General features: G+C 40.2%; 1 protein-coding gene across 6 annotated transcripts in view; it reads right to left on the reverse strand.

Moving 5' to 3' along the window:
* Positions 1-21,201, reverse strand: part of CDON (cell adhesion associated, oncogene regulated) — a 105,650-nt gene that overhangs the window by 4,573 nt on the left and 79,876 nt on the right. For 5 of the 6 annotated variants that reach the window (XM_045038508.1, XM_006936782.5, XM_006936783.4 and 2 more), the window contains exons 18-19: positions 17,997-18,076; positions 1,030-1,304 (exon numbers count right to left, since the gene is read on the reverse strand). In XM_045038508.1, the coding sequence (XP_044894443.1) occupies positions 1,030-1,304; positions 17,997-18,076 (355 nt within the window). The remainder of the gene's footprint in view (positions 1-1,029; positions 1,305-17,996; positions 18,077-21,201) is intronic. The other variant, XM_045038509.1, reaches the window with a different exon arrangement.

Here is a 21,201-nt window from a genome sequence, read left to right on the forward strand (position 1 = left end):
AAATATATAAACATTTAGAAAGAAAGAAAGAAAGAAAGAAAGAAAGAAAGAAAGAAAGAAGGAAAACAAAGGCTACAACTCCAGAATTAATGCAAATGTAAAAGAGGCCCATGATCACAAAATGCATTGCCCCACAAGTCTACTGTTCAGGTACAAACTGAATCAAAGCCTATTTGGATTTATTCTCCAAAATGTAATGGGATTAACAGCCTGAGCTGAAGGATGTGGATAACAGAATTTCACAGAATTCCCTGTATCGTCAACTTTTTTGAAGTACCCACTAACCCCACCTACTATTTAAGAAATATGTGAGTTGATCACAGAAAAAAGCAACTTCCTTCGTATAGGTCTTAAGTACCTGAAGACTAGCTTGAAACTTAAGATTTCTTTTTTCTTTCTTTTTTCTTAAAGCACGTAGTTTAATGGAACTTGGGAAACATTTTTCACATGTTTATCATTTTTATGTTTGTATCACAGATGGTTTGAAATTATTAAAAGCATCTTTACACACAGTGATTCTGTCCCTAAGCTATCAAATATGACTGGATCGATGGCATTACTAAGAACCTTTTATTTTTCTAGTAGGGATAGAATGGTTTCTGACTATACCCTGGGAAATGTATGAGGAAATGCATTAAATTAACATACACAATTCTGCTACCAGATAATATGTTGTCTAACTAGACAGAGAAATTGCTGTAACTATATTTTACACGTGTGAGAAAAGGAGTGAGCCCGTTATGTACTCTGAAATTATGATGGGATTTTCCCCCCAACACACACCAGTGGGATAGAGCACTCCAATTTTCACAAAAATGGAAAGACGCAGAAACGATCCCTTTCCCCCCATTTCCATTCTTCTTGCAAATGACTTATGTGAACTCTTGTATTTTTGTAAACTATAGAAGACAGATCTGGGAACAGCTTATTCTGTGCATTCTAAAAACAACCGTATGAGGGGAAAATTGTTTTAGATTATGTGAGTAGTATTTGCACATGAAACTTGAGATTGTTAATGGCTCCCGGTACCTCTGCTGAACTCTGCTGTATCTTCTGTGCACTCAATGTCGATGTCATTTCTATTGTCCTGACAGCAAGTATGCTGAGCAGGTCTTGGTGCCGTGTCATCTTTGAAGCTCTCCTCAGGTGACTGGCTACAGTCGGGGGCTGTGGAAGCCAGACATACGGGCACCTTCATGTGACTGAGGGGCTTCATTTCCAAGCCATCGTGAGGATAAGGTGCTACCACTGGGACCACAGGAAGGGGGCTGCTGCTGAAAGTGCTGCTGGTTTTGGTGAAACACCTACAAAATACAACCAAAAGAAACAGAATTGTGCCTTCAGGGATCAATCGTTATAATACACTTACTCTGAAATACCATTTGGTGTTTTGTAATCACAGACTCTCATTAAGAAAGATCAGTGCTTACAAATAACGCAATGATTCACTCTGATTTGCAAGATCAAGAACTCAGAAATTGCAGTTACAGTGGAATACAGCAGGAGACTGCATCACTTAAGAATAAAGCCATATAGGATGACCAATCTCACAGGCTTCCTTTGCCTTGGTCCTCTGTCAGAAGTTGTCTTCCATTTCATAATTAACTGGTTCCTGAATACAGCACACAGAAGAAAAAGGCCATTAGCCACTGGAAGGAATGGAAGAGAACAGAGAGGAAGAAGAGAACAGAAAGCTAAGAAACCTACGGCCACGTGAGAGGACGAATCTTATGAAAGCCAACAAAAACACACGGCTTTGAAGTCAGGTAATATGTTCCCTCTTCCCCCTTGCAGGGCGGGGGCACTACAAGAATCATATGTTCGAAATCCAGGTTTTGTATATTTTTAAATTTTTTTCTTTGAAGAACTGATTGCTAGAATTTATTAGCACGGAGCATTCACTTCAATCCTGACTTACTTTTATTCCCGCCCTCACCTAAGATACGCGTTTTCTTTTTTTCTTTCGGTTCTTCAGATTAGATCATTTCTATTGATCTTCTAGTTCACGGATTCTGTCTTCTGTCGTTTCCAGTCCGTTGTTAACGCCATTCAGTAAATTTTCCATTCCTGTTAATTGTACTTTTCAGCTTTGGAATTTCCTTGTGGTCTTTTCTATAGTTTCTATTTCTCTGCTGCAATTCCTCAAGTGTGAATTCAATGTTTTTATCCTCCTTTAGGTGCTTGAACCTATTTATAACAGCTGCCTCAAAAGTCACTGTCTGCTCATTGTGACATCTGTGTCACCTCAGGGTCTGTTTCTGTTGACTTTTTTCCTTTAAGTATCACATTTTCCTTTTTTTTTTTTTTTTTTTGCTGGTTTTCTATTGGTCTTGAACTCTATCCTCTGACACCTCTGTTTGGGTCCCTGACCCAAGACTGGAGAATGCCTTCCGGCAAAAATTCACAAATAAATGTCAGCCATTGTCTTTCAAGTTTAGATTTATTCAGTTCCTGCCTGCTTCAGGCTATTCTCCAATAATTTCAAACTGTCCAGATTTCATCACTATTATTACCTATAGATGATCAAGCTATTCCATCATAAACAGAAACTGGAATAACAGAAATATATTTTTTATTTCAATAATCGTAAGAAAAGTCTTAGGAAGACATTTCATTTGGCTTTGATTCGGGCATGTTAGGTAGGAAACACACAGAACTGACCAGCAGTGTGATGGAGCTAGGCGATGTTGGGGAATAAAAATAAGAATCTTTTGGATTTCCACTTTTTTACCATGGGATGGTACATTTCTGGGGCATATGCAAATGAGTAAAAGAAGTCCATGCAACTGTTACGAGCATCTCTGTTGGTTCAGGTTATTGGAAATACTAAATGCTAAGCAGGAAGAAAGATCTGAACCTGCAAGACAGGAAGATATCTGTCAGTTAACCAGATCCTTCATTTAAGTAAGGCCAACATTAATTTCAAATAGAGAAGTATACTTACTATAAATTTAGTGGAGTCTGGATACTAGTCACCTGGAATGGAAAGCCAAGTATGTGAGGTATTCATTTGTACAGAACAGTTTGAGTACAGGATTATCTACTAGGACTCTATTTTAAGTTTTAATAATATATAGCAAGAAATACATACCTGATTCAAATCAAACCTAAGTGTTCCCATGCATGTCTTAAGCCAATAAAAAATGAAGGAAGCACTAGTAAGAAGAAAGTTTGCTGGAGGCAGAATCAGAGCACTGGACTAGACAGATCATGACTCCAGGAGAGTATGGCATTCCTTATTTGTCCCGTTCTACATTTTATTCAACTCTGAATTTTAAAAACTTTTCTGGGATGCTGGCAAAAGTGAGCACTAATCTCCTGACAGCCATTTAATAAGGTCCATGTCATCGCCCTCTTTCCTTCTTGGATTTTGTCAGGTCTCTTCCTCGGTCCCAATACCCAGGGAACCTGAGAATCCCTCTGAACATATTCGTCGAATCGAATACAGACTGTTAAGTAGGGTATTCACCCAAAATGTGGGGCATGGTCAGAGGCAAAACCAAAACACAGACAAAAATAGCTTTTCTGAATTCAAATACTACTAATGAAAATTTAACGGGTATTCTCCATTTATATAAATAACCTTACCTAGAAGAACCCTTTATTCTAAAAGCATTTGCTGAACACCTTCTAAATGTCAGACACTGTGGTAAGAGACTGAAAATATAAAGGTAAATAAGGCAGATTTCCAGCTTCCAGTCAAGCAGAGATGGACAAGTAAACAAATGGTTCCAGCGTGATGCAGTAAGTTACACAAGAAGATATAAAAGACACTGTGAGACGGTAATAGATGTGTGCTTGATGAGAACAGGGCACTTCCCATGTGACCAGCCAGAGACTAGTGTCTATTCTTTCCTACTGGTTCAGACCCAATTGTTTTATAATCGAAGAAATTACATTAGGTCACAATTACAGAATTAGAGAGTAAGAAGGATTCTGGTTTCCCCAAATTGGAAATAACTCTAGTTGGGGGAATCTACATGGTTTCCATGATTTGTTGGAAATAACTTTTAAAAAATTAAACTGCTGGTTTCTGGCTACGACTGATTAGTTTGTATCAGAACAATACTCCTGCCAAGGACAACTACAAAGGATGGAGAAATTTTTATTTTAAAACTTTTTTAATGTTTATTTATTTTTGAGAGAAAGAGAGAGAGAGAGAGAGAGAGCGAGCATGCACATGCGAAAGGGGCAGAGAGAGAGGGAGAAATAAATAAGGTAGATCTGAATCTGAAGCAGGCTCCAGGCTCTGAGCTGTCAGCACAGAGCCCAATGTGGGGCTCAAACTCATGGACGGCGAGATCATGACCTGAGTGGAAGTCGGATGCTTAACTGACTGAGCCACCCAGGCGCCCCAAGAAATTTTTATTTTAAATCTGTTGAAGTCAGCAGAGGGCTACTACCCAAGCAAGCACCTGAGTGGCTGAGATTTCAGAGAGAAGGTAAATGTGAACCCGAGTTTCAGCATCCCCTTTTCCTCTTGAGGCATTTCCCCAATTCAGTGCAAAAAGAAAAGGCTGAGGCATGAAGCAGAAAGTGCTGGCTACAAAGCTAAGAAGCTAAGCAGGACTCCTGGCACTTTCATGGGGCTGAGAAAACAGAAATTGGAGTTCAGAGCCTCCCAAAGAGAAAAGACTTTTTAATTAGGACCCTTGAAGGCTTATGCTGTAAAAATAATGGTGAAGCAGAAACAGACAACACTTTTACAGACGTTGAAACTCAGCAGTAAATAATCAGCTCAGTCCCTGATCGGGTTAAAGCGATCTGCCCCTTGCCAAACTGCCTGCCAAAAGCAGTCCCTTCTGGAAGAAGAAAACTTCTTCCAGAGCCTCTGTGAGTTTTCATACGCAGTGCCCAGAATTCAATTAAAAATTATCAGGCATATGAAGAGAAAAATAAGTGATGCAGATACTGAATTAGGAGACAAAGACTTTAAAAGACTTGGATGCACGTATTTAAGAAAAAAGATGACAAGATGAAGAGTTTTAATAGACACGTAGAGTCTAGTAATAATTAGAAGCAGGCACTGCATACTATTCAGACTGAAGGGCAGAGACAAAAGGATGGGAAATATAGAGAGAAGTTTTAAAGACATATGAAGCATCGTGAAAAGAGAACAAGACAGAGCCACATCTGGAGACAGAGGGCTAAGAATTTGCTAAAACTGACGAAAGCCCAGGCCGCAGATTCAAGAAGTCTTATGAACCCCAAGCAGAATACAGATTCACACTTTCGAATGTGAATAATTAACCACAGAGTTTAATGTGAATAATTAAACTGCCGAAGGCAAAATACAATGTGAAAATCATAAAAGCAGTCAAAAGAAACAGACATTATTACTTTGGAAGGGAACAATGACAGTTGCACAGACGATTCTTCACCGGAAGCGAGAGAAGCCATAATGCAACATCGTGCAAGTACAAAAAGAAAGTAACTGCCAGCCTAGAGTTCAATAAACAGTAGAAAGGATCCGTCAGAAAGGAAGATGAACTGAAGACATTTTCAGACCAAAACGCTGGGACAGTTTGTCACCCTCAGACCTGTATTATAAGAAATCCCAAAGGGAGTTTTTCCAAGCTGAAGGAAATGACTACCAGCACAGAGAAGAAAGGAAATACTGGAAAAAACGAACAGTAACAAAAAAATGTAGGGTCAGGAATTCTGAATAAATACTGACTTCAAAGAACAGTAGCTGTAATGTCTTAGAGAATTTTACGTGTCTGTAGAATGAAAACGTGACAAAAATAACACAAAACCCTGAAGAAGGAAATGAGTGAAAATGGTCTCAAGTGTTTTACTGCCTAAGAAGTGGTCAAAGTACTGATGTATACGGGACTCCGATTAAAGTCATAATGTCTAGCACCAGGCACATAGTTGGTGGCACATTAGTAGGACCCCAAAAATGTTGAACTAATAAATAATAAACATTAAAACATCAGCCATTTTTTATATCCTTTTTCTTAAGTAAGTAAATTCATCGTCAGAGGGGGCGGGCAATGATTAAACTAACTGGAAAACATCTTATAACAGACCATGCTCAGCACTAAGATAAGACATGTCCACTTTAGCGAGAATGAATGGATATACTTACGCCTTAGGGATTTTTGTAGGACAATAGTAGTTACGTCTGTCCTTGTTCCATACTGGCTCTGTTGCCTGGGTTTTCTCTCATCTGCTGGTTCCAAAGATATCTGACTTAAACTTCAATCTCCTTGAGGACAGGAGATAACTGTCCCAGTGTTAGAGTAACCTCGTAAAACAGTGAGACGCACAGCATAGGCAGACCCTTAAAAACAACCCCCGATGGTGATGTTGTAAAACAAACTAACTAATAAGCTTCTGGCTTGAGGCCCCATGTGTCTGCAAGAATCTGGAAGCAACACGGAGGTCCTAGAAACCTAAAAGACCACAAAGTATCATCAGGGCAGAAAGAAAAGTTTTCACTTAAAAAAAGCAAAGTTAAACGGTAGTAAAAAAAAAAAAAAAAAATACTTGCCAGAATTAGAAAAACCAGGGCACCTCCCTAAAAACAAAATAGTATAAATTAATAATTTGTTGAGGTAGCTCTAAGAGGAATTAATGTTAACGTAAAATAATGTTAACACAAAATAACGAAGACTCACCAGATAGTCAGAGGCCTTAAATTCTTCTGTTGCTTTCCTTTTAGTTTCTTTTTTTCTACTCACTTCTTCAATTTAAAGCAAAGGATGACATATTTATTTGTTTGTTTGTTTGTTTGGCTCCATGCCCAGCGAGGACCCCCACACGAGGCTTGATCTCATGACCCTGAGATCAAGACCTGAGCTGAGATCAAGAGTCAGCTGCTCAACCGACTGAGTGACCCAGGTGCCCCAAAGGATGAGCTTTTTCGATGAAGTGCAAGGGCGATTTGCTGGGAGGCAGTGGAGGTGAACTACATGGGTGGGGCAGGACTAAGGGGATGGCCAAGACAGAGGGGCCATGGCCAACTGTGACGGATGATAACCTGCTTTTCTGTGCCGGAGAAAACACATAGATGAAATATTCAGCTGTTTTACAAGAAGTGACGCATATTTAGCAAGAAAAAAAAGAAGTACAATTTAACCGTTCCCTATTCTTTGGTATCTATTTTTCAGATAAGTGAAACAGAAGAGGACAGCAGTTTACTTTGTTCTGAATTGTGACTCTCAACAGAACAGTGTTGACGTTGATCATACTTTGGTTAGATTACCCACTTTTCAACATGCTGAACCACACTGATAAAATTTTCTAGTACACCAAATCCTAACCCCTAATCATCAGGAATTAACCTTTTTTTTAATGTTTATTTTTGACAGAGCGTGAGTGTGGGAGAGGCAGAGAGAGAAGGGGACAGAAGATCTAAAGCAGGCTCCAGGCTCCGTGCTGACAGAGGAGAGCCCGATGCGGGGCTCGAACTCACAAACTGTGAGATCATGACCCGAGCCTAAGTCGGACGCTTAACCGACTGAGCCACCCAAGTGCCCCAGGAATTTACCATTTGGATAACTACATGGAAATCATTTTTCTGTTCCAGGTATCTACGTGTATCAACATAAAAATGGCTTTAACTTGGGGGTTATGTGCTAAGACACAAGCATAGATGACAAAGTATATGAAAAAAGAATATCATAGGGGCAAATGGGTGGCTCAGTCATTAATCCATCTAACTTTGGCTCAGGTTATCATCTCACGGTTTGTGAGTTCAAGTCCCACGTCAGGTGAGCACCAGCCCCACTTCAGGTGAACCCCGCTTCTCTCATTCTATGTCTTCCTCCCTCTCTCCCTTTTTCCCTCTGTCCCTCCTGGGATTCCCTCTCTGCTCCTCGCTTACTTGCACCCTCTCTCTCTCTCAGAAAATAAAAATAAATTAAATAAATAAAAAATAAATGAATACATGAAAAAGGACTATAATACCTGTTCTGAATAGAATTAAGAAGATAGCATGTGGAAACACTTCTGCTGATTAACACTTGAATTAAAATCGCTAAAGCAAGCGGGCAATCACAAAAATAGTGATGTGTATACATGTAAACTTCAAAGACCCAAATCTATAGGCAGTGAATGAGAGAACATGTCAAGTGAGTATGTCTACAAATATAGGACATTTATCAAGCTGTTCTTACAATGCACACTTTACAGTTTATACAGGCACAAAGAGTTTGTAGTTTCACTACCTTAGGCTTCTCAAATAATCCTTCAATTGCAGTTATTATTGGCTTAAGGTAGAGTGAAAGTTTTCACTGAGCTGTCTCTGACTCAATGAAACTACTTTGCTTAATTTTAAATGTAAAAACACTGGGTAAATAGAGCCCTGGGCATCTTGCCACCTACAAAAATGTGTGCTAAAATTAATTCAGGTGGTCTGGGGCCTGTTAGTTTACTAAGATCTCTTTCGGTTAACAGGAAAGACCTGACAAATTGGTAAGATAGAAAAAGGACAGTTACGGTGTCATAAAAGTAATGAAATAGTCTTTAACCAACAATCTGGATAGCACACACTAGGAAACAGAAGACTGGAACAGTGGCACAGGACTGTGCTTCGACGAGTATGTTGTTTAGTATTTGACTAAATATATTTTGGACATTCCAGAAAAACTATATAGGACCTCTGAAATATTTTCTAGAGAAGTGGCCCATTTCTGATTACACAGTTAAATATTTGTTAAGTGTGACTGATTATGTACAGAATGGCTCTGATCAGGTAATTGTATAAATTTTGCATTGTTTCCTCTTTTTTTTTCTAAATTTTTTTTTAATGTTTATTTTTTGAGAGAGAGAGAGAGACAGAGACAGAGACCAAGCAGGGAAGGGGCAGAGAGAGAGGCAGGCACAGAATTGGAAGCAGGCTCCAGGCTCCGAGCTGTTAGCACAGAGCCCGACGCAGGGCTCGAACCCACAGACTGCGAGATCATGACCTGAGCCGCAGTCGGCCGCCCAACCGACTGAGCCACCCAGGCGCCCCTTAAGTTTCCTCTTTTGATGGTCCCTGAAGGGCAAAGACTGACTATCCATGGATCTCTTGGATGTGTGATACTCATTTTCATGAGTATGTTCTTGAAACTTCTGAAACACTCACATGTTGGTGGTGGTTTGTTTTAATACTCAGCTTACTGGGTGCCTGGGTGGCTCCGTCGGTTAAGCATCTGACTCTTGACTCCGGCTTTAGGTCATGATCTCCAGTTCATGAGTCTGCACCTTGAGTCAGACTCCATGGTAGAGGCACAGAGGCCGCTTGGGATTCTCGCTTTCCCCCTCCGTCTGCCCCTCCCCTGCACACAGGCTCTCTCCCTCTCAAAATAAATAAAGAAACTTAAAGTAAATACTCAGCTTACTTCTGTTTCCTCTTGCCTCAGTGTCTCTGTCACATTGTTGACCCAGGCCTTATTTTTGGAGGCTCATCAGTTACTATGCAACAGAAGCCTGATGACATTCCTCCAGGGCCACGGCTGTCCTCCACTCTCACTGTACATTCTTTGTTGGATGCAACGACCCCAGTCTCAGAGTGGGAGTTGCCCTTTGGGAATTACTTTACTGTGACCGTCACAAAATAGATGACAATAAACGACTGAGTAAATTACTGAACATGGCAAGCTCACACACACATTGTCTTACAAATAAAAGACCAAAAACACTATCCTAACCACCTGACTCCCTGACGACAGGCCACTGTTCTCCATATTATAAGTAGGAAATATAGAACTTCCTCAGAAGGATGGTACTGATCAATTTTAAAAATTGGACACAATGTGGGAATGCAAAGCTGGTGCAGCCACTCTGGAAAACAGTATAGACGTTCCTCAAAAAACTAAACATAGAACTACCCTACGACCCAGCAATTGCACTACTAGGCATTTATCCACGGGATACGGGTGTGCTGCTTTGACGGGACATATGCACCCCCATGTTTATAGCAGCACTATCAACAATAGCCAAAGTACGGAAAGAGCCCAAATGTCCATCGATGGACGGATGGATAAAGAAGATGTGGAATATACATACAATGGAGTATTACTCGGGAATCAGAAAGAATGAAATCTTGCCATTTGCAACTATGTGGATGGAACTGGAGGGTATGGTGCTAAGTGAAATTAGTCAGTCAGAGAAAGACAAAAATCATACGACTTCTCTCACATGAGGACTTTAAGAGACAAAACAGACGAGACTCATAAGGGAAGGGAAACAAAAATAATATAAAAAAACAGGGAGGGGGACAAAACAGATGAGACTCATAAATATGGAGAACAAACTGAGGGTTATGGGAGGGGTTGTGGGAGGGGGGATGGGCTAAATGGATAAGGGGCACTAAGGAATCCACTCCTGAAATCATTGTTGCACTATATGCTAACTACTTTGGATGTAAATTTTAAAAAATAAAATTAAAATAAATAAGTAAGTAAATAAATAAATAAAACAGGTCAAGGGGATGAAAAGTACAGCCAATAATAATACAATAATAATATATTAACATAATATATAATAACAGCCAGTGTCAGTCAATAATATAATAATAATAATAATAATAATAATATAATAACATCCAGTGACAGATGGTGACATTTACTGTTGTGAGCATTACATAATGTATTAATTATTGAATCACTATCTTGTACATGTAAAACTAATGTATCATTGTATGTCAACTATACTTCAATAATAAAAAATTTTAAGTAACAAAAAAAAAAAAACTAGACACAATGTTTTGAATTTTTTTTTCTCAGGGAATTGGGCAGATTACCACAGATGGAAGAGAAACCAAACCTTAGGTTTTATGTGTTTGCTGCCTTTGGTTTTTATGGCTATTTCTGAAGTAGCTACATGATCAGCAATAGATAGATGAAGTCAGAACAAATTCACTTGCTGGAGCAAAGAATTTAGACGTACTCAACAAGCAGTCACTTTCATACTTCACAAACCAGCTGGGTAGCTCTAATCGTAGGCCAGAAAGAGCTAGTGCTATAATGCAATGTTTGCATACTCATCTTGACACATTATTTTTATCTGCGTCTATCTGATTATCAGTGAAAGGTTCCAAATTGGTTAAGAAGTGTCCCCAAGCTCAGCAACACACAGACTTTCAAGGTTGTCCTCGTGCAAGAGCTTGGGGATCATTCGTACGATCTGTGCTTCCTAAGGCACCAGTCCCAGTCAAGTGATTTCTCCTTTGACCATCAGCCACGTATAGCTTGCACTTTTTCTTCCCAGGTGGATTATATCCATTTCTCCAAGCTGGTTTTTACTTGGCTACTTCCTGCCCACTTCTAATCTCTCTAGGACCCTTAATTTCTTGTTTTTTCCTGATGGGACCTCTCAATTCATTCATCTGTGAATTCCATCAGTGTCCTCTCTACTCTTTTTCTACACATTATCAAGACTGATGATAAACAGGCAGGATTTAACCTCAATCCTTTCCCATTAAACTAGCCAAGCAACTGACAAACCCCATTTGATTACATATCCAGAACTGCTCCACTGCCTTTTAAATTGAGAAGAGAAGGGGAAAGACAGAAAGCTTTTGATTTATTTGATTAAACTCTGTTACATTCTTGAAATGCACAAGGATTTCTCAATTAAGTCTTCAGTGCAGGGGATTGGCTCCCCACAAAGGTGCATTAAATACGCTTCTTTCTAGCTGTCCATCGTGAGCTATTACATATCACTCTTAAAACCCGAAAAGGGTTCAAATTAGCTGAACATGATGAAGCAGGCAGTCATTTACAACATGCCACAAAAGCACTAGCGCATCAAATAAAACTCGACAGACTGCTGGAGTGCACATTCGCCTCTTACCTGTTCTCAAATTTTCACATCAGTACTCCAATTTAGACAATAAAGGCAACGTTTTCTCTCCAGATAGTTATGACCAAAACAGACTGATGGTAAAAGGGGTCTAAGGCTGGCACTGATTTGTTTCCTAAGTGCCCACTCTACAAAACATGTTTAAGTTTAAACCCAAGAAAGCACGGCAGGACACCGCACAGGTAAGATTCCACCGGGGAAAGGTCCCACACAAGACTTCATCCATTAGGCATCTGTGGAATACGAGAGCCACCCTGGGTAAAGGAGAGTTTGAAAAGGAGTCTAAAAGGATGACTCCCAAGGGTGTGCTAAGGGGTAAACCGTTTCTCCTCATCTCCTGCAGTGATTCCTACTTAGTAGGTTGCATCACTTACCTAGATACCCCCCTGCCTGCCTCTTCCCTCAACTGATCACTGGTGTCTTAAAAAAATTTTTTTTAGTGTTTATTTTTGAGAGAGAGAGAGAGAGCGCGCACAAGCAGGGGAGGGAGAGAAAGAGAGGGAGACACAGAATCCGAAGCAGGCTCCAGGCTCTGAGCTGTCAGCACAAAGGCCGACGCGGGGCTCCAACACACGAACTGCGAGATCATGACCTGAGCCAAAGTTGGACGCTTAACCAACTGAGCCACCCAGGGGCCCCAGGTGTCTATTTTTTTTAATTGGCACCTCCTAAATCTCTCAAACTCATCTACTTCTCTCCATATCTACTGCAACCATCCAAGGGCACTGCTTCTCATCTGGGCTACTGCAATAGCCATCTAACTGGTCCCTTGTATCCTCTTTTGCCCCCTCCAATTTATTCTCCAAACTCCATCCAGAATGTTCTAGCATAAGGCTGTCCTACTTAAAATCTCTCACTGACTCGCCATGGCTCTGTATGACCTGCTTTCACTTACCTTTGACCTCTAACCCCTTTGCTTGCCAGGTTCCTGCCACGTTAATCTTCCTGAAGCTGCGTAAGGATCCTAGCATTCTGCTTTATGGCCCTGCATAAATGGTACCTCTTGTTTGCCCGGAAAGTTTTAAACCTATCCCCTTCTCCTTTCCCTAGTTTTACAAATTCTTCAGAGCTTTAGAGCAAAATGTCACTTGCTTAGGGAGATCAGTCCTTTCAAAGCCATTCTTCACCTTTCCTTTAAAGCATGCAGTTTTGAGTGCATGGCCATTTTTATGTTTCACTTACATCATTTTGGGAAAGGTAGGTCTCCCCATCAAACTGTAAGCTCAGTGAAGGCAAGGACAATGCCTGGTGTGCTCACGACATATCCCCCAGGACCTAGCTTGGTGTTTGGCCCACTACAGACCTCCAACAAATGTTTGCTGAATGAATGAATAACTGCTTTTTCCTTTCACTCTCCTTATTTTATCACATCCCTTTCATCAGCTCCTTGAAGACATTTCAAGGCTATAAGCAAAAATAATGGAAGAGAGAAGAAAGTCTTATAAAAAGGATGTCTAATCACTTTAAATGCCTAGGAAATAAGGCAACCACAGTACTTTAAATAATTAAAAATATAAAAATAATCAATCAGCCAAAGCTACCGTCTCCCTTGGTGATCCCATCCATACTTAAGTTTTATCACTTTTTAAAAAATTCTTTAATGTTTATTATGAGAGGGAGAGAGAGAGAGAGAGAGAGAGAGAGAGAGAGAGAGAGAATGAATGGGGAGAGGGGTGGGCAGAGAGAGAGAGGGAGACACAGAATCCGAAGCAGGCTCCAGGCTCTGAGCTGTCAGCACAGAACCCAATGCGGGGCTCAAACTCATGAACCATGAGATCATGACCTGAGCCAAAGTTGGAAGCTTAACCGAGCCATCCAGGCGCCCTAAGTTCTATCACTTTGATGCAAATGACTCTTAGATATGTAGCACAGCCCTGATCTACCCCCAAACCCAACGTCAGCATTTTCATTTGTCATCTTGGCTTAGATATCCAACTGGAACTTGGAACTCTAAATGCCCAAAACCAAATCCATCACCTTTTCTCAATGTCACTTTATTTAAGTTCCTTATCTCTATGACTATTACTGTGGCAATTACCATGCCATCCATGCTGGGAACTTTCTCTTCATTATGCATCTTCCTTTTTTTCTAGATCCGTATCAGTCAGTGGCCAAGTCCTAAAGATTCCCACTCTAGAACCTTCCTCATCTCTTCCTTTCTACCTTCACTCCTTACATGAAAGCCAAGTCTTCGTTATGGAAACAAATTGGTCTCCTCCCTGCAATCCCACCTGTGTACTGCAACCACTAATCATAGCCTAAACACATCTCTTGAATACACTGCTCCCCTTCTGAAAAACCTTCCAGAGAATTATGATGCAACTGGCCCATTGATTTTCAACATTTAACCAATATCCCCCACTTCTCTGTGTTTTAATTAATTTATTTATTTCTTTTTGAGAGAGAGAGAGCGCGCGCTCAAGTGAGTGAGGGGCAGAGAGAAAGAGAGAGAGAGGGAGAAAGTGTGGAGCCCGAAGTGGGGCCCGAGCTTATCTGCTGTGGGGCTTGAACTCACAAACCATGAGATCATGACTTCCGCCAAAGTCGGATGCTTAACTGACTGAGCCACCCAGGCGGCCAATGTCCCCCACTTCTGATTAACATAAAAATCTCCTATCCCTCCTGCACTGTTATTACTGAAACAACAGGGACTTTTTCCATTCCTTAAATGTAGAACTACGAGATTCAACATGCTCCTTCAAACTCTGCTCACTATATTTCGAGCTCTGTTGTAAATCACTATGATCAGACCGTGGGCTCTCCAGAGGTAGGACGTGGGCCAGTACCCAGTACACGGTAGGCACTCAATAAATGTTTCTTAAGTAAACTACTACACCGTGACATTCAGGGTCATTCGAGATATAAACTCAATCCACTTTTCCATTTTATATCCTGCTACCCTCTACTTGTACTTCACCAGCCAGATTCTTCAGTGGTTCTTAAAGCATGGTCCCAGGACCAGTAGCATCTGTCTCAGTAGGGATTCATGAGGAATGCAAATTCTCGGGCCCCACTCTATACCTACTGAATCACCAACTCTAAGGGTAGAGCCTCCTCATTTGTGTTTTCACAGTGCTCCAAGTGATTCTAACGTATGCTAAAGTGTGATAATCACTGAACTGCACTATTGGCACACCTTTGAGATAATGAGGTTTGGTTCCAGACGACGGCAATAAAGCAAATGTCACAATGGAGCAAGTCAAATGAATCAGTTGGTTTCCTGGTGCATATAAAAGTTCTGTTAACACTATACTATAAAGTGTGCAATAGCATTACGCCTAAAGAAACATATACACAGCTTGGTTAAAAAAATACTTTATTGCTAAAAACTTTAACCATCATCTGAGCTTTCAGTGAGTCATAATCACTGATCAGATCACTGTGACAATGAAACTATAATAATGAAAGAGAACTATAATGATATTATAAGACTTATAATATTATAAGAATTATAATAATGAAAAAGCATGAAATATTGTGAGAATTACCAAAACGCGACAGAGTCGCGAAGTAAGCAAATGCCGTCGGAAAATGGGCACTGATGGACATGCCTGAGGTAGGGTTACCACAAACCTTTAACTTGGACAAAACACAGCATCTGAAGAGTGCAATGACATAAAGCACAACAAAATGAGGTATGCCTGTATCCACCCTCAGATAAATGTTCATATAACTGAACTGAAATTTTGCCTCGTTTTGCATACACACTAGTTCAACTGGTGTTCGGAAATGCAAATGTATTCTTAGTAATGTCCATATCCTAAAGGTGTAAATTAACTAAAATTGTGCATATTTGGGGGAGTAAATCATATGTCATCTACGTCTCAGCTTCACAAACTTTGCCACCTTGGGGGATCTTGAGAAAAGAGGTCTCTTTTCAGTTTCAAAGTGATAGGAGAAGCTTTACATTTAATGATTCCAATTTTCCAGAGTTGAAGGTAGGTACTTACTGATATTTATCTGGCCAATCATTAAGTATCAAAATCACATAATGGCTCCTGGGAGCCAGGTGAGACATTTGGCTAACCTTGAAGGCAATGCGGACAAGCCAAGATTTGCCCTGAACAGGTAGACTCTTATGTAGGAAGAAGTAAATTTAAGCTGGGGTGAGACAGAAGCTGGTCTTCTCAGGCTAACGAGAATGTACCCATATTCCCAGGTAAAAGGAAAACCCCCAAACGTGAAATTCAAGAAGTTATCAACTTGAAAAGTTAATAGAACTATTAACTGTCCACTGTCTTAAAGGGAAAAAAACCCAAACACGTATAACAAAACCCCCAATACTATACACATACTCTCACTCACACACACATAAAAATGGCTATGAGTGAGTGCGTGACGGTAGATACTGGTCATATTCATATAAATGGGATGCATTTTGGTACCCGGATGGTAACATCACCACAAAGACATGATCAGCAGCAAATTACCAAAATCTATAATCAGAGTATGTTGGGCTGATTTTACATTTCCTAGGACAATTTTTCATTTTTCAGATAAGGACATAGCTATAGAGAGATTATATAACTTTCCCAAGATCATAGATTTGGGCAGTGGGAAAGCCTCTGACTACTTATTCTTAGACCAGAGGTTCTCTTACAACATTACTCTGATGCCTACAGTTGAACTGAGACCTGCTGAAGAGAAACACAAAGGACAATACATTGCATTTTCAGGCAATACCATTCGTTTTCATTAAATCTATTAGATTACTTACCAGGTGTATGAAGCATCTTTAGCATGTTCCTAACAAATTGTGATAAAGCCAACAGCCAGTTCAGGACAAAAAATAGGGCTTCAGTGTTATAAAACATCTTAAAATTTAGCTGGGTCATATAGATTTTATTTAAAAATGTAACAAGCAGGGGCTCCTGGGTGGCTCAGTCGATTAAGTGTCTGACTCTGGATTTCGGCTCAGGTCATGATCTCACAGTTCGTGAGTTTGAGCCCTCTGCTGGGCTCTGCACTGTCTAGGGATTCTCTTTCTCCCTCTCTCTCTCTGCCCCTCCCCCACTTGCACATGCGCTGTGTGAGCACACACGTGTGCTTGCTTACACTCTCTCTCCCTCTCTCTCAAAAATAAACATGAAAAAAATGTAACAAGAAATCTTAGTACACAAAATAGGCAGCTGACTTGCTCACATACACACCCTAAGATGGGCTAAGTAAATGATAAAGAAAAATCTCGAGGACGTTTTCATTGCTTTTGGTCTGCAACGCAAAACACATGCCGAGAAATGGACTGTTAGTTCTATAGCTGACCGTTTCCTTCCAAGCTCTGGTTTTGGTAACTCCCAGACACAACTCTTAACCTTGTCGTTGATTTGAAAAATATAGGTCCCATCCCATTTCAATAACGAAATATCCAAAATCCAGTCCATACTCCAGTTATCTTATGTAGTAACTATAACACAACTTTTACACTGTAGAATTTTAGACCTGGGATGGGCTTCTGAGACCACGTAATCCAACACCATCGTTACAGAAAAAAAAAAAAAGAACTAAGATTTTTGACAGACAGAACTTTAATACAACGAAACGTCTGACAATCCTTTGGAGTTACTATATACAGAGGTAGCCCGAAAGCTTCCTGAATCTTGTCAAAATTTAAATGAACATGTTACCCTACATATTTCTATCTTGTTTGAAATATTGTGAGTGTATATACCTCTTAAGAGGTTTCTGAAACTCAGAAAATTAAAAGAAAGTGAGATTTTGCTACTTACTTATCTTGAGGTTTTAAGAATAATAATTTTAAGAAGTGCTGAATAATCTGGTAAGAAAATTTCAGTAAAATTACTATGAAAACACATTACTGTATACACAGGGTTTTTCGTCTAACATTCCAACATGCTCTCACTCATGACACAGACGGAAAAAAACAGATGAGAAAAGACAAAGTCTATATGCAGAGAATGCCTCTACTTTAAAGATTTCAAAAACACCAAACCTTTTAATAACATCTCAGTGAGAAATAACGTCTTGAACATTGTCCATATAGCTAAATAACCAAAGGCCAGAAAAGTAAAAACTGTAAAGCAGGGCCAAAAAATTAGTAATGGCCTTAAACTTAAGTCTCCATATTCTGAGATTTATATCTTACATAAAATTTCAAGAACTTCCTTTGCCAAAGGGGAGAAAAAGAAGAGTCCTTCCTATACCATAGTCACAACAACCTGTGCAAATACAGAGCCACTTACCTATTGTTGTTCCGACAATTTCGACAGCTAACGCGCTCCAGCGGGTCTGACTGAGGTACTGCTGTGTACCTCCCACCACCCTGGTCAGGAAGGAAGTGCAGGGAAAAAGAAAAAGAGAAAAGCGTGAAGGTGTCACACACCAATAATCAAACGGCCTTAAATGTAACAGCCGGGCCAATAAGAAACAGTTATACGCTATATTTTAACCAACCTCTGAGCAAAACGTTATGCTGATCGTTAGTTACCAATACTCACCAATGAATTCTGTACAATATTAAGACTATACCCTACAAGCTAATCGCCATGTTTTTCCCAAGTCTTTTTGTACTGGAAGGAGCCAAAGAAATGGAGACATTTAGTCACTTCCCCTTCAGGGTTTCAAATCTACTGGGCCCAAAATACACTGTACATTACAACCTCCTATTCATTTTTACTTTTCTAGCAGTCATGGAAGAATTTTACGTGATGCCAGTTGGAGAAACAGGGTGGAAATCTGTTTGAATGATGTCACAAGATAAACCCATCTTCATTTTCCTGTAATTATTTCGATTAGGTCTGTTCACTTGACTACACTAAGTTTTCAAACATGTTATATTTTTCCAGATGGAGTAGATTCTCAGCCAGCAATGACTTGGAGGGGAGGATTAATATTTTGATGTTGCTTTTGGCGGAAACTGCCTGGCAATTAAGAAAAATGCCCAGATTAACACATACCTCATTGTAAAACACTCGCTTGACATATACAATGGCAAGAGTTCTTCCAAACTGGGTGTTGGGAACTGAAGCAGGCTTACGGTCAGAGTAAAAATTCTGCTTTCAGACGAAAAACAGCAGAACCGAATTTGATAAGGGTGGGAGAGGCTGTCACACTGCACCCAAACCCAGGGCAGTTCTGCAAGGTTAAGGAAAGTTCAGGCCATTGTTTTTCCCAGAATACTTTCTATTTCCATTCATCTCATAACAACGGCCAGAATCTAAGCAAACCAAAAGTACTGAAAATGTCTCTCCACATTCCTGATCCAGCTAGCAACAGGAATTTTTGGGAAAACATTGAGAGAAAGAATATCCTCTGCCACATTCAGATCATGAGCATAAGCTCCAAAGCTTCACAAGATCAAGTTCACCTACGGGGTAATGTGCTTATTTGAGTCACTAAACACATCAAAGTTAATTCAATGATTTTTATGATCACTAGCGTTTTTAAAAATTTCCCTATTTCCTCCCACCCAGAAAAGAGGTGTAAGAAAACTAATACGTGAGGGGCGCCTGGGTGGCGCAGTCGGTTAAGCGTCCGACTTCGGCCAGGTCACGATCTCGCGGTCCGTGAGTTCGAGCCCCGCGTCGAGCTCTGGGCTGATGGCTCAGAGCCTGGAGCCTGTTTCCGATTCTGTGTCTCCCTCTCTCTCTGCCCCTCCCCCGTTCATGCTCTGTCTCTCTCTGTCCCAAAAATAAATAAACGTTGGAAAAAAAAAAATTAAAAAAAAAAAAAAAGAAAACTAATACGTGAAAACCACAGATGTTAGCCTCTAAAGGATTAGTACACCTAAAGGAGCAACTATTATTTAAACAGAATTTCGCCGTTCAGAAAAACCCAAACTCCTGCGTCCGAATCCTAAACCAAACATCAGACTTATTCTTTTCTGCTTATGGAAACAGCATATGCTATTCAAACTTTAATGCTCTCTCCTTTAGTTTCCTGGACAATGTTACTAGCTTGGACTAGGAGTGGAGACCAAAAAAAGTTTAGAAAGTCTGAATATAAGCCATGTCTCTCCCCACAAAATAATAAAATCACTATTCTCTTTTGATAATGAGATGCACTCAGACAAACGAGGTATTTTTCTACAACGCGTTAAAACTAGATCACACGAAAACCCAGCAGATGTCCAGCTTTAAGATACGAACATATATGACAGTTTTATTCTCCAAATGTAAAATTTTAATAAGTCTTTGTTGAGTTGAGGGTGAAAAAATACCTCTAAACTCCTTCAAATTTTAGCACATTGTGGGTTATGGCAAGTTTATCTGTAATCAGAACAATGACAAAAATGTCAGTGCGTGCTTAATTTGATCAACTAAACATATTATCTATTTGAAAAATAGTGTGGATGCACATACATCCTAACGACATCATAAATCAAACTTCCTAATGCAGAGAACCTCTTTCACCAGCATAAATGCAAAATAAGCTAGTTACTCTAGTCCCGTTTCAAAAATTGAACTAGATCACTAAGTTATCCCTGAAATAAAGTATTTTTAGAGGCCCATCACTCCTTGTGGCTAAAGGATGGTAATACTATAAAAGGCAAAAATCTTACAGGTAACAGCCCTACCACACATCAGGCACAAGAGACAAAAGAAACTCATTATAGGTCAGAAGTCACAATCTGGTGGCCTGCAGACATGTTCCACGTGGCCTATGCACTGCTTTCCAAAATTGGAATTAGTTGCCAACGTGTAAAAAATCTCGCCATTTCACCTGGATTTACAAGATGTTTTGGAAAAATCAGAAAACCGGTAACCCCAGGCCCTCTGTCCGTGCCAACAACAGGAGTGAACTGCAGCTACTGTTCTCCAGATTGCTCCCGCCTCCAACTGCTCTCTTTCCCAGCTTGCTTCACGCAGTTTCACGATCTGCCTGACTCCCCTGGGCCTGCGAGTTTTCAGATTTTGCTCTAAATGAGGCAAATTTAAAGTCTCAGGTCCAATCTATGCCCTGTGGTATTTCCAGCTCTCAAGAATAACTTCCGGCAAGTTCGTTACTGGTACTCCACTTTCACCATGAAAGAATTTTAAAATATAAACCGAACTGATGAACATAACTATCACCTGACAACAGAAAGTTTACACAGATTACTCTGGATTAAGGGGTTGCCACTGATACATACTATTTCCAGTCCAGTGAACCTGTAAGGTTTCTATGGTCACAAAGGCCAAGTAGGCCAACCATGTTATTGCACCCTGGTACTGTGGGGCCCAGGGAGGATTTATTTATTTGTCTGTTTGTTTGTTTATTTATTTAAAAAATTTTAAATGTTTATTTTTGAGAGAGAGAGAGAGAGAGAGACTGAGCGAGCAGGGGAGGGGCAGAGAGAGAAAGGGAGAAACAGAATCTGAAGCAGGCTCTAGGCTCTGAGCTGTCAGCACAGAGTCTGACGTGGGGCTTGAAACACGAACTGCGAGATCATGACCTGAGCCAAACTCA

The sequence above is a fragment of the Felis catus genome, chromosome D1, assembly GCF_018350175.1.
Source record: "Felis catus isolate Fca126 chromosome D1, F.catus_Fca126_mat1.0, whole genome shotgun sequence".
Lineage (NCBI taxonomy): Eukaryota > Metazoa > Chordata > Mammalia > Carnivora > Felidae > Felis > Felis catus.